Raw genomic sequence first — 15,034 nt, 5'->3', positions numbered from 1 at the left:
TTGAAATTTCGTGATTGACCTTTCGCTTTTATATATTTAGATATTATTCTATTTAACAAAAAAAAAATTAACAGACTTCAAAAATAGAAAAATTACATCGTACCTTCTACTGAACAGTTTTACCTAATCGAATGTTTAATCAAAATCATTAAAATAAACCTTTCAGTTCTCAGTTTTGCCTACACACGGACGTTTTATTAAATAGTTCGATTGTACAGTTATAACTGCAGATCTGTATTAGTTATTTAGACAGATTGTACAGATTAAAGAATAATAGGCAGATAGAGCGCACGAAATACGGCACTGATGCAAATTCAAAAAGTAATATACATTCTCGAGTCTCGAGAAAAATATATTATATAATTAGATAAAATATATAATATTAAATATAATATAATAATTTTCAATATTATTAAATAAAAATGTTTTATGTTTTAAAACATTTTAAAAACTGTTTACGAAAACTAATGGAATAAGATGGAGTATTTGATTATTATTAGACTATTATGATATTAATTTACATAATTTGTTGTTAGTGTTAAATCTTGAAATACCTATTCATTATAATAAGTTTGTATATGCGGATGGTCAAGGAGACTCGTGACGTTTTTTTGTGTTTCACCAGCCTCACCGCGCAACTTGTAAAGACTCATTCTGTATCATTCTTTATTCTGTGTAAATAAAAATTTATTATTGGTGTTTTATGATTAAAACGACAAAATGGCAAAAAAACCTACCTTAAAGTAAGTACCCGCATAGGTGGGGTCGGAGTAGTCATTGCTATATCGAAACTGTAGCATGGGGTCATCGTGACGAATGCTGGGCAGCGGCACGGGACCAGCCAACGGAAGACCTGCGGGGTTCTTGCTGTCCGAACGTTCAGAGCTCGTGTATTCCTGGTTGAAATAAATACATTTACTACCTACTACAAGCCGTGAAGAGCCGTGATAGCCCAGTGGATATGACCTCTGCCTCCGATTCCGGAAGGTGTGTGTTCGAATCCGGTCCGGGGCATTAACCTCCAACTTTACAGTTGTGTGCATTTTAAGAAATTAAATATCACGTGTCTCAATCGGTGAAGGAAAACATCGTGAGGAAACCTGCATACCACAGAATTGTCTTAATTCTCTGCGTGTGTGAAGTCTGCCAATCCGCATTGGACCAGCGTGGTGGACTATTGGCCTTACCCCTCTCATTCTGATAGGAGAATCGAGCTCAGCAGTGAGCCGAATATGAGTTGATGACGACCTACTACAAAGAACAGACTTCAAAGAAATATCCAGAATCTTAAAACACTTTTATATTCTTTGAAGAGATTTTACTTAGTTTTACCTACTAAATGCGGGTGTTATTTCGCTATGAAGATTACCAAAATGTAATTTATTGCTCATTTATCTTATAACACTTTTGAAAGGGCCGACAGAAGAATTGTGTATGAAACAATTAAAGTAATTTTACTAGATCATCAAATTTTTGTATTATTAAAGTCACCTGGTTTAAAAATGTAATAATTTAAGGCCTCCGCAGTGTTAAAATGGCTATTAAATGTAGATATAACATGAATTTCAGCAATGTATCCTTAATTAATTTGTTCATTATATAAAATAATAGGATTAAACATATAATAATTCTAAGTAAACTCTGTAACGCAAATTATTAGTGTAATCGTATTTCAAGGAATCAGTCCTCGACGGAAGGTAAAACATAATATTTGAGGGTTAAGTACGTACCCAAGATGTAATATTCCATAGAATTACATTAAACTAACGTCTATTACACTGTTACATACACAATACCTTCATAACATGCTGTTACTTCATTAGTTCGACTTATTACGTTACAACGTATTTAGATTTGAACACTGATTCAAATATTACAAACTGTAAACCCTCATTCACACAAGAGCTTTTTTAACAGACGTTAAAAAAGCGTTCAAATATATTATGAAATTAAATGAAGATCTATTTCCAACGCCCAAAATTGAAAATGCAACACTTTTTAAGAACTTTGTCGTGTGAACATATACTGCATTAGTTTTATTTGTTGTTAAATAACTCTCGTGCGAATGGGGGCTAAGCTGAGTTGTATGAATTATGATACGCAAGCATTCCTAGAGTCTTTGCCTCCTTGCCTGAGTTACTTGGTAGGTAGGTTCTTATCGTATGCACTTAGACAGTCTTCACGACTGATAGGACGAGGTTAATGGAAATATTGGTTATAATATTAAAAAAGTATAGCAATTTATATTAGACAATAAGGACACACACACGTATAATTACTTTAATTTGTTAAAGATCCAAAGAAAACAAAAATTTATTCGACGATTTTTTTAAACAATATGGCGTCTAGTGCTGGCATGTAATTATATTAAACTGTAATTTCTTGAGAATCAATGAATTCTACCCACGAGTTTAATGTTTAGTGAGCAACAAAGGAACACAAACATAAACTGATAAACACATAACCATCCCATCGTGCGCGTATAAAAGGTTTTCTTTCTTTGTATATAAATCAAACTTACCAAATCGTAACTCCCATCGCTCTGTGGTAACTGCAGCTTTAGGTCGCTTATATTGGAACTTCTGTCACTTTCTTTGTACATGTCACCGGTTGTGACAGTGACGTCAGGCTTCTCACTCATCTGCTGGCTCTTTCTCCTTCTCCTTCTATGGCACATTACGAGGAGAATGACAAAACCGGAGAAGACGATTATGCCCGAGGTCACTCCGATTAAAATAATGAAAAGTGGCAGAGATTCTGTAACAATGAAAATGGCATTATATTAACTACTATTAGACATAATTTTTAGAACTTTGGAGTTCTCCTCTCAGAATGAGAGGGGTTAGGCTTTAGTCACATTCATCGATTGTCACATGTCCAGGGCTTTACCCGAGTAAAGTTGCGACAATCGATTAACATTCCCCTTCTCCGTTCTTGTTGTATAAGTATATACAATAATAAAATATTATTAAAAAAACAAAAAACCCGACTGCTTAAGCGTAATGAACTGAAATGAGAAAAACAAGTATCACAATATCTATACAAAGTTCTGACTAAATTCTTTATGTTGCCGATTGCGGTGAAAAACATTAGTATTTCATTATTTGTCCGTAAGAAAGTATTATTTGTCCCCGCCTGCAGCACCACAAAGAATTTAGTCAGAACTTTATATAGATATTGTGATACTTGTTTTTCTCTTTTCAGTTTACAGCAGTCAATTCAATAATGAAGCAGTCGGGTTTTTTTTTGTTTTTTTTTAATAATATTTTTTTTCGAACTTTTTAGTTACTTTAAGACAGACCATTTTTATTTTAAATATAACTACAGACAATGTCATTCCTGACTTGAAAACTTTTTTTTGATTATACTTCGATGGCTCCAATTGATATGTTTTTTGATCATAATTTGTGTTAATACAGTGATACATAAATAATATAATGTATATATTTTTGAAATGGTATTTTTAGGGCCTTTCATTTGATACCCATATTGTTAGGATAAGGTAAAACTTACCCACCCCCCACCTTTTCTTTACTTATGGGCCCTACAGCCCAAACGGCTGGACGGATTTTGACATTTATCAGGTGCCATAAAGTTCGTCAGAACTGTGGTAGTGACAAAATGATAGTGACAAATTGCTAAAGAAATGGACATACATACACACATACATACGCTCGAAAAACATTACCCTCCTTCTGACGCAGTCAGTGCAGTCAGTAAAAAGAATGTAAAATACCCTATTGTACATGGCGGAAACAATTAGCCATAAAAGCTTCCTTAAAAAGAACCTCGGATGAATCAAGAAGTCACTCAAAACTCTACTCACTCAGTGGTTTAAGAGTTATAGCAGCATTTGCGTTGCCGTATTCGTTGGTAACACTGCAGTTGTATAAGCCGAAGTGTTTGGACTGACTGGCACGTATCACTAAACTTGACTTTACGATCCCGTCTGGTAAACTCTCTTCCACCGTCGCATAGTCCTGCAAAAGAAATAACTGTTAAGAGCCATTTAAGAGAAGCTTTTATGTAATACTAGCGAATGGCCGCGATTTCGGCCCTGTCGCAATATCTGTTCTTAGTGGATCTCTACTATCTATAAACTACCCCTCTGCCAAATCTCATCTTTGTACGTCAAGCAGTTTTTGAGATTTCGCGATGAATCACCTTTCGGAAGACCCGCGTTGTTCAAATTCCCGTGTGAATATGGATAGGTATAAAATATAGCCTATGACATTCAGAAATAACGTGGCTTTCTAGTGGTGAAAGATTCATTCACCACTCATTCTGAGTCCTTCTGAGAAGAGACTTGAGCTCAGCAGTAGGTAAGCCGAATATAGGTTGATAACGACGACCAATTATAACTATACAATCCGGCTGGTAACTAATCTTGTAGGAGGATACAGTAGCACATATTAAGTTACTGCTTTGAATATCAATAGAACAATCTATGAACGAATCATGAATATGAAATATACTTATATTCATCACGGACAACAATACAAGAGTCCTGATAATGTTGTAATTGTTGTATATAACATAACCGTTCCACCCACTCGGTTTTAGTTGGATCTTGGGTCGACCGTGTCATTTATGTAGGTGGTAAGATACCTGTATTTACATAATGTTCATTTAAAGACTGCATTTTCTTAGACTAAAGGTTCTCTTACATAATTATTTAATTTTTTTTTTTTTTTATTGAGAAAGAATACAATAGGAAACTTAAGCTAACTTATCCTAATAACTATACAAATCATGCCCACGTGGAATGGTGGTAAGAATACTGGCTGCATTACCGCGCTGGACAGCCAGGCTGATCCTTTGCGCAAAAAATGAGCCAGCCCTTCCGCGGCTTGTTGCCTCGTCACCAGTCGAGGCAACAAGCCGCGGTGAAATGGTACGGAAAAAATTTTTGGCACTGCGACTCCATGGCCCAAGGGTCTCCACGGCAAAAGGTACAAGTATGTAACTCTCTGTTAAATTATTGTTATATTATTTAATTGATATTATTTTTTTAATACATCACAAACAGATCCCTTATTTAATTTTTCAGGAATTGAATTGTGCAGTTTTTGCCGAGATACTCTCAAATTGTAGATTTCGGTTTTTAAGATTTAAATACAAACTAGCAGACGCCCGTGACTTCGTCCGCGTGAAATTTAGTTTTTCACAAATCCCTCGGGAATCATGGATATTTCCGTGATAAAAAGTAGCCTATGTGTTAATAAGTATCAAAATACTTGGACCTTGCTCACGAGATTACCGCCATGTGGAATGTTGAGTCAACTATTATTGTTCCGATAGTTGTTTCAGTCAATGGTCTTATAGCGAAAAGCTTCGACCAACACCTTAAGAAGCTTTCGCTTAACTGTTGGATCAAGAGTCGGATACAAAAGGCAGTGATTCTTGAGACAGCGCGTATTGTGAGGAGATTCCTCACTCTGGAGCCCTGACCACCGGTTGCTTGGGCACTCAAATGTCCCGCAGCGGGAGGGTGAATTTTTTTTATAAATTTTTAATAATGTTTTGTATTTTATACTTATATTGTTAAAAATTTAAAAAAAAAGAAGTAATAAATAAATGAGAGAGATAAAAAATAAGAACTTTTCCACCTAGCCATAAACTATGAGAAATTTAGAAAGACCTTCATTAATGGAGAGGCACATCATCATCATCATCATCATTAACGACCCATATTCGGCTCACTGCTGAGCTCGAGTCTCCTCTCAGAATGAGAGGGTTTAGGCCAATATTCCACCACGCTGGGCCAATGCGGATTGGCAGACTTCACCCACGCAGAGAATTAAGAAAATTCTCTGGTATTTATAATTGAAAGAGGCACATGAAGAAGAAGATTAGCTTAAGGATTTTTTTCTTTTACTTGTGGTCTCTAACGATGTTTAGTTGTCAAATTTCATAATTCTAGGTCAAAGGAATTATGAAATTACTATATATACTTACATACCTCTACCCTATGAATTTTGATTCCATAATCAAAAATCAATGTTTTTTAACACGTTCGCTGCGGCACTGATATTTCTGTACTTTCCCTCTCTTACTAAAACTTTATGTGGTGCGGTACGAGGTCCATTGACCTCGTAACTCTTGAAGACGCTAGGCGTACGAGGTCAATTGACCTCGTACCGCAGCGAACGTGTTAAAACCTATCTTACAACACTCTAGAGTTCTAGACTATAGTACAGATAAGTAAAAAAAATCCCCTCTTTACTTGTACCGATTTACTTTACTTTCTATTTAATCGATTTTCAAAACGTCGTACCTATTAGTTTTTCGAAAATAAAACGATTTTTATTTAGCCCCACAATAATAATACTTTACGACAATAACGCAAGGCGTTGTTCTTTTATAAAAATGAAGGCTGTATCGGTTTATGGCAGGAGTGGCAGTAATATGATCTATTACGGCTGATTCTTCAAATTGATTGGGTACCCACGCAAAGCCTCCTAAGGTTTCCAAAGGGCAAAGACCGTGTATTGAGAGGCGGGTCGTCGACGGTTATTACAGTCGATAAAATTATTAATTGATGTTGCTGAGTGAATTGAGATAGTAGGAGTAGTTACTTTTGTATGATAAGATAATCTTACTAATTATATTGAAGGTAGAAAAGATATTAAAAAGTTGCGAGTTTGTGAGATTTTTGTCAAGTGATTGACACCGTCTTCAAAGTGATTAGAAGGTAGCACTTACTTAGTTTATTTTTGTGATTTTAAAGTCGGTTAATTTTTTTTGTTAAAAAGATTTTATTTTTCTCTTTTAATGTAAAGAAATAATAACTTAATAGTATTGACGATCCCTCTCATTCTAAGAGGAGAATCGAGCTCAGCAGTGAGCCGAAAATGGGTTGATAATGATGATTGATGATTCAAATCTATATCTACTATAATATTATAAAGCTGAAGAGTTTGTTTGTTTGAACGCACTAATCTCACGAACTGCTGGTCCGATTTGAAAAATTGTTTCAGTGTTAGATAGCCCATTTATCGAGGAAGGCTATAGGCTATATCTTATTCGTATTCCTACGGGAACGGGAACCACGCGGGTGAAACCGCGCGGCGTCAGCTAGTTGAACATAATATTTTTCTCATTGTACCAACGAAATTTGACTTTCTCTTGACTTTGACTTTGACTTACCGGGTCGTGTATAGCGCTGATCTCCCGCCCTTCGAAGAACCAGCGGATGTCATCAGGCCTCGGCACCGACCGCGCCTCGCACTCCACCGTCACTCGCTCGCCCTCCGAGCCTATCTGCGTTCTGTTTGACAGGATCTTTGGTGCACCTAAACAAATTTATATATTGTTATATAGAGAATATACTAAAAAAAAACTTAAGCTAACTTATCCTAATACTACACAAATCATGCCCACGTGGAATGGTGCCAAGACTTTGCGAAAAACGATATTTTTTAAAATTGATTCATAAAATAAATTAGATATAGAAACATGACGAAGTTATGAGGTAATAAACATAAAAAATCATCATTATCATCATTATAAACCCATATTTAGCTCACTGCTAAGCTCTAGTCTCCTCTCAGAATGAGAGGGGTTAGGCTAATAGTCCACCACGCTGGCCCAATGAGTATTGGCGGACTTCACACAAGCAGAGAATTAATAAAAATTCTCTGGTATGCAGGTTTCCTCACGATGTTTTTCCTTCACCGTTTGAGACACGTGATATTTAATTTCTTAAAATCCACACAACAGAAATGTTGGGGGTGCATGCCCCGGACCGGATTCGATCCAACACCCTCTGGACTCGGAGGCAGAGGTCATATCCACTGGGCTATCACGGCTCTTAACAATAAGCATGAAATATCATTTGTATCGAATTAAGAACCACGTCCTGCTTTGAAGTCGGTGAAAAATTAGCCTGTTGAGGCAACTAGCCGAGGTGAAATAATTCGGAGACAATTTTTCGATCCGCACCTCTAAAAGCCATATCTTTAGCCAAATATGACCAATATTCCCATTCCAATCCAACTAGTCGGGAAAGACTGTATTAGGAATTGGTATGACAATTATAGTCCAACGGGCTAGGATCGAACCACCACCCCTCGGTGATAAGTCTGATCGTTTACTAGTGACCTATTGAGCCTCTGTGTGTGTGTGTGTGTGTGTGTGTACATATGTATAACACATGCCGGAACGATCGTATAGACGCAAAAAAAACGCTAGTCTACAACCGCCCTAACACTTTGAATGTACCCACGCAATAATTCTCGCACGTTCTACATCTGTAGCAAACTCCTGCTTTGATACAAAGTTTTCAATACGGACAATCTTTTACGTAACACGAACGTATCAAGAGCAGGATACCTTTGATAAAGAAAACGCTTTCGATCTCCGGATATAGCTGGACGGTCAGCTTTATGGAATTTACTCATGTATCGATACGCTAACAAGTTTATACAAGCGAAGGCCTTTGTCTTCTTGTGCATGATTTTCCCAAATACCGCGATAAGTAGCTTATACAGGGTGTCCCGAAATCTATACTAATATTATAAAGCAGAAGAATTAGTTTGTTTGTTCGTTAGTTAGTTAGTTTGTTTGTTTGTTTGTTTGTTTGTTTCTTCGTTAGTTTGTTTGTTTGTTTCTTCGTCCGTCCGTTTGTCCATCCGTCCGTCCGTTTGTCCGTCCGTCCGTCCGTCCGTCCGTCCGTTAGTTCGTTGTTTGTTCGTTCGTTCGTTCGTTCGTTGGTTCGTTCGTTCGTTCGTTTGTTTGTTTCTTTGTTTGATTGAACGCGCTAATCTCAGGAACTACTGATCCGATTTGAAAAATTCTTTAAGTGTTAGATAGCCCATTTATCGAAGAAGGCTATAGGCTAAATATTATCTCCGTATTTCTACGGAAACCGAACCCACGCGGGTGAAACCGCGCGGCGTCAGCTAGTTAATAAAACGCAAATGTTAGATACACCACATAATTATGTAAAACTATTCAAATTGGTTTTAGATAATTAGGTGGTGTCGTTTGCGTTTTCTCCATTAATTGCGGAACATCCTGTATGTTGTTTAGTGACCTATATTATATCAGTGAAAGATTAACCAGTTCCAGAGCTTAGCTTGGACAAACATCCAGACAAATTAAAAAAAAAAGTTTGTTTGTGCTTTTTTATCGTGATCCTAAGCACTTAATAAAACACAATAATCTTAAAATATACAGACAGACATTTAAATTTAATTTATACTACATATTGATTATGTACCTTTTTGTTTACAGGATAATTTTGGTATCATGTAAATCAAGACTTTCACTGAATGATGAGGGTTATTGAAAAACATTTTTGGCTAGTGGGAGGCTTCGGCCGTGGCTAGTTACCCTACCAACAAAGACGTACCGCCAAGCGTTTAGCGTTCCAGTACGATGTCGTGTAGAAACCGAAAAGGGGTGTGGATTTTCATCCTCCTCCTAACAAGTTAGCCCGCTTCCATCTTAGACTGCATCATCATCCAGGAAAAATCCATTATTCCCGTGGGAGTTGAAGTGGCGTCTGCTAGTAGATATATAAATGAATGGATGGATGAAGGCTTACCTTTAATGAAGATGGTGGCCTCACTCTCAATCTCCGGGTATCCATCCACAGTTGCCTTGCAGATGTACCGCCCAGCTGTACGTCTCTCTACGTAGACCTTCAGATTGGGCGCCTTCCCCTTGACCTGCTGGAAGTATACCACGTTCACAGAAAAATGTCTAAACATTATGTCAGAAGTTACTTATGACTTGGCAAATTCACTTCATACCCGCGCAGTTCTTTCCCCCGTCGTCCGCATATCATGGTAGTGTCATCAAAGAACTTGCTAAGCTATAGTAGTATCTTCTGACATAATAATGTGGTAGTATGGGAACTACATTGTTGTTCAAGTGGTTAGTATAAACGGCTAACAGTAAGCATATTGCTAGAAGGCGTGAAATCACGAAGTTCCCAACTCCAGCTCCTACTGACTATTTCTTAAAAGAAAGCTCAATATTGAAAACTAAAAAGCCATTTACTCAGCCGAGGAAACGTAAAAGCTAAATTAAAATTAAGACAGAGCTAGAATGTGAAACCTCTCCACATTTTATAGCCAGACCCATAATTAGAACTCATAAAGCTAACCATTCACTGGAACAACAAGGTAGCTCATGTTCTATCATCATGCATCATCATTAGCAACCCTTCCAATCACTGTTGAGCACAAGTCTCCTCTCAGAATGAGAGGAGTTAGGCTAAATAGTCCACCACGGTGGCCCAATGCGGATTGGCCGGCTTTACACACGTAGAGAATTATGAAAATTCTCAGGTATGCAGGTTTCCTCACGATGTTTTCCTTCACCGTTTGAGACATGTGATATATAATTACTTAAAATGCACATGGAATTGCATGCCCCGGACTGGATTCGACCCTACGCCCTCCGAATCGAAAGCAGAGGCTTATCCACTGGGCTATCAAGGCTCATGTTTTATATCAAATAGTACCATGGTAGTCACTTACCCCGATTCGGCCTGGTTCGTGATAAAGCCAACGTATCTCCGGCTTAGGGTCACCGTCAACATCGCAGCTTAAAGTGACACTGGCACCTTCCTCCGCCTCTATGTTACGGGGCCTCGTGCGAAATGATGGAGGATCTGATGGAAGAGACAAATACCTTAGCATTCCATGGATTTACCAGGTTCTGGGTCCTTTGTGTGACAGAGAGAAACTCCGAGCAGAGCCCCGATTCGTTATCAACCCATATTCAGCTCACTGCTAAGCTCGAGTCTCCTCTCAGAATAAGAGGGATTAGGTCAATAGTCCACCACGCTGGCCCAATGCGGATTGGCAGACTTCAGAGCATCCGAGCATTCAGAGCCCCGATTGCTCGGATGAAACAACTTTCAAAAAAGCTTGTAAACTTCAAATTAAAGAGTGAAAAAAAGATATTTTAAAATCAAGTTGTATCCTAGTATTTGCTGTCAACAGTCTCTTTTATTTTGTAAATAAGCTTTTATGTAAATAATATGCTGATTGTATCGAAAAATTAAGCATTAAACGTAATCTTGTCGGTCAATTATCAGGGGGTACGTTTTTGTTATTGGACGCACAAACTCGTTATGCGCTATCAATGCAATGGCGTCCCCGCACTAGAAATCGCAGTGTTGGTCGAACCACCAGAGCCCTGACGACATCAAACGGGTCGCAGGGATTCGCTGGATGCAGGTGATTCAGGATCGTGTTGTTTGGAAGTGCCTACAAAAGGCCTTAACCTGCAGTGGACGTCCAGCATTATAGCTATTTCCTTTCTAGACCCAAGGACGCTGAATAAATTTATCTCCTCTTGGGATTTTGAGATCAAGAATCTGCAAATTGGCATCTCATAGTTCCTCGATAAATGAGCTATCTAACACTGAAAGAATTTTTCAAACGGGACCAGTAGTAGGTACCTAAGATTAGCGCGTTCAATCAAACAAACAAACTCTTTAGCTTTTATATATCATTATAGATTTAACTTACAAGTAACATTTAATGTGAGAGAAGCCTCATTCACTCCCGCAGAGTTGCTCACTTCGCACTTGACTACGCCTTTATTGTGTTTACGGGACACGTTGAAAATTATCTGAAACAAACAAAAAATCTTTTATTTTAAAGCATTATTTTTTTGGTCTTATATCCTAGGTTTTGATTAGAAAGAGGCGAACCTCAGACTCCAACTCAGCTGCACAGCCTTTGGTAAACTCCGCAAAAGTCGCCCAAAATTTCAGTCAGCCTGAATACGAAAATTTTTGAACAATGTGCTGCCAGAAATGACCTACGGATTCGAGACTTAGTTTTTACTAGGGCCTCATACGATGGCCTTTAGTAGGCGATGGAGCAAGCTATGCTCAGATTATCCCGCGTCATCAAGTAGTCATAACTCAACGAGTCGTGAAGCTGAAGTGTCATAGGGCGGGACACATAGTTCAAAGAGACGGTGGACCTTGGGGTCCCAAGGTTCTGGAATGGCGTCCCCGCGACGGTAAGCGTAGTGTTAGTCGGCCCCCACTAAGCGAGTAACAGATAGTTGCGACTCAAAAAAGTGGTGTTAAAAACTACTTTCAGAAGGTTTATGTGGATATGCATCGGCTGATTATGATTATAATGATGACAATTTTAAGGATTCATATACAATATGAATAAATACTTCACAGTATATTTAGTTAGATCATATAAGTGATAGTTTATATGCAACGCGTGTCTGCATTGATAATAGCATGTCTCTAAGATGTAAGGCGTGACGTCATAGCACGTCTATAGCTCTTCACATTTAACTGACGAGTTCATAGTGAGAATGTATTAAGGCTGATACACCACTACATGCGATGTAGAGTTAGAAGCTTGACTGTATATGAGATCTGATGACTTTTTTACAGTGCAAGCAACATGTACTCGTCGTGACGTTATTTTACATGAAACTGTTTTGGAGGAATTTTATAAACGCGACTTACTTAGTCAGTCAGTCAGTCTCACTTTAGGCCTTATTAGAAGGCTCAAAGTCACTCAGCGGGTGATGAAGCGAGCTATGCTTGGAGTTTCTCTGCGTGATCGAATCAGGAATGAGGAAATCCGCAGACGAACCAAAGTCACTGATATAGCTCAGCGAGTCGCGAAGCTGAAGTGGCAATGGGCAAGCCACATAGTTCAAAGAGCCGATGGACGTTTGGGTCCCAATGTGCTGGAATGGCGACCCCGCACCGAAAAGCGCAGTGTTGGTCGACCCCCCACTAGGTCCCCACTAGGACCCAGACCTCTCCAAAGAAAACCAGATATGCTAACGAAACATTAGGAATCGCACCAATGGTCGTCAACTTATTTCAAGTAAGCAAATTAATTGATACATACCTATACTATAAATGCGAATGTGAGTTTCTTTGTCACGCCTTAACCACTAAACTGGTTCTAAAAACTCTTTCATTAATGGAAAGCCACGTTATCAGCGAGTAAGATAGGTTATATTTTATCCTAATATACCCACGTATACGAGAACTACGCCGATGAAACCGCAGGGCATTCGCTAGTTACCTTGTAATAGGTTTTATATTCGTGTTGAAGCCGGTTTTTTAAATATGGAATTTTCTTGTTTTTTTTTTTACTTATGTGGGTTTCTGAATTTAGAATTCCGTTCGTGTTATTTTGATCCAATTCTGGTAATTTGCATAAAATCTTCTTTAATGTTATAAATGTTTTAGTCACGATTTCTGTTGCTTTTCACGTTAGATTTTACATTATTTTAAATTTATTACGTCGTAAAACAATCAAGTTCGGAGAAATTGAGTCTGACAATTTATAGTGATTATTAACACGCTTTTTGTATTTTAGATACTTTGAAATTGATAAATATATTGTTTTATTTATATAACGGCCAGTTGAATTCTATTTTCATCTGTGACAATAAATATTTTTAAATACTAAATGGGATGGTACTAGACCTAAGTTGTTCTTTTCGATTTAGTCACATTTTTTTGGGTTCTATACCTCAAAAGGAAACAATGAAAGCCTTTTATGATCAATTTGTTGTCTGTCTGTCAGTCAAGACCCTTTATTTCGGAAATTAGTGGATATCAAGTACATACTCAGGTTTACGGTCCCGTGAAGCTGGGAAAAAATATAACTTCTTAATTTACGTAAAAAATACGGCCATTTATTCCGAAAAAAAAAAATTTTAACACTCTCAAAGGAATCAAAACTCTTTGGTTTTGATTCCGTTGATCTTGATCTATGAAAGTTGGCACTGGCATAGTTCTATGTCTATGGCTTTATATACTCGTATGAGTGTAGATAATATACAGCAGATTTTATCGCTTTAAGTGGATGTAGGTGACTAAGTAAAATAGCTTTCAACTATACGAGTGCGTTCATACAATGTGCGAGGGTGCAGAGTAAGCTACATGTATGAATGCTCTGGGAATGCTGCATTAGTGTTTATGTATGAACCATTTCTCGTGTTTTAACTGCCTCAATGGATCAGTGGTTAGCTGTCGCTTCGAATCGGTCCCAGGTACGTGTGGCTCGGGTCATAAAATGTAGTTCATGGAATGAGGGTTAATAAAAGTTAAGGATTTCTTATTCTTATTTCAAATTTTCCAAACGTCAAAAATACTGTCGTCCATTTTATGACGTCACTAACACACCTTATATACTAAACGTCGATTTTATATAATAGAAAATAGAAAGAGTAAATATTATAAACGCACGTATGGATGTTTGTTACTCTTTAACGCCGCAACTACTAACCCGATTTGGCTGAAATTTGGAATGGAAATAGATTTTATTCTGGATTAACACATAAGCTACTTTTCATCCCTGAAAATCCATGGTTTCCGAGAGATTTGTAAAAAACTAAATTTCACACGGACGAAGTCGCGGGAGTCTGCTAAGTAATTTTATATTTACACTAGCGGACGCCCGCGACTTTGTCCGCGTGGATTTTATTTTCACAAATCCCGCCTATCCTAAATCTATCCTATGTGTTGATCTAAATTATCTATTTCCATTGCAAAATTTCAGCCAAATCGCTTCAGTAGCCGCAGCGTAAAGGAGGAATAAACATACACACTGACACACACACACAAACTTTCGCGTTTATAATATTAGTGTGATTACCCGAAGCTCGAACCGAAGACCTTATAATCTGAATCCACGTACGATAACCGGTAAAGCAGTTAAAACAACTGTAGGAAACTGTTACACAGAGTTTTCCAACAATGCACTGCATATGTAATGCATGCAACTGAAATGAAACTCACACAGGCGATTGCTAACTTAACGGTTTTGATTACAGTGTCGGGATATTAAGCTGCCTTCCCACAGAACAGTTAAAAAAACGTAAAATGCTACGCTTATTCAATGTACTAGCAATGTACTACAGAAGGACTTTCCATACAAACTTTCAAAACCTATTTCATCCTCTTCTTATTTTATTTTCTACATAAAAAGTATCCTTTAACCTTTGCCGTATTATGATCTTAAACCGTGCCAAGTTTCATTTGAATTCATATAGTAGTTTCAGCGTGATGCCCGAA

General features: G+C 37.7%; 1 protein-coding gene across 4 annotated transcripts in view; it reads right to left on the bottom strand.

Annotated features, from left to right (window-relative positions):
* The window catches only part of LOC112056691 (irregular chiasm C-roughest protein), a 117,098-nt gene that overhangs the window by 6,395 nt on the left and 95,669 nt on the right, over positions 1-15,034 (bottom strand). For 3 of the 4 annotated variants that reach the window (XM_052887161.1, XM_052887158.1, XM_052887159.1), the window contains exons 9-15: positions 11,490-11,592; positions 10,491-10,624; positions 9,551-9,677; positions 7,150-7,295; positions 3,827-3,980; positions 2,522-2,757; positions 738-896 (exon numbers count right to left, since the gene is read on the bottom strand). In XM_052887161.1, the coding sequence (XP_052743121.1) occupies positions 738-896; positions 2,522-2,757; positions 3,827-3,980; positions 7,150-7,295; positions 9,551-9,677; positions 10,491-10,624; positions 11,490-11,592 (1,059 nt within the window). The remainder of the gene's footprint in view (positions 1-737; positions 897-2,521; positions 2,758-3,826; positions 3,981-7,149; positions 7,296-9,550; positions 9,678-10,490; positions 10,625-11,489; positions 11,593-15,034) is intronic. The other variant, XM_052887160.1, reaches the window with a different exon arrangement.

Source organism: Bicyclus anynana, chromosome 18 (assembly GCF_947172395.1).
Source record: "Bicyclus anynana chromosome 18, ilBicAnyn1.1, whole genome shotgun sequence".
Taxonomy (NCBI): Eukaryota; Metazoa; Arthropoda; class Insecta; order Lepidoptera; family Nymphalidae; genus Bicyclus; species Bicyclus anynana.
Note: the sequence above shows the minus strand (reverse complement) of the source record. Positions and strands in the feature narration are given on the sequence as shown.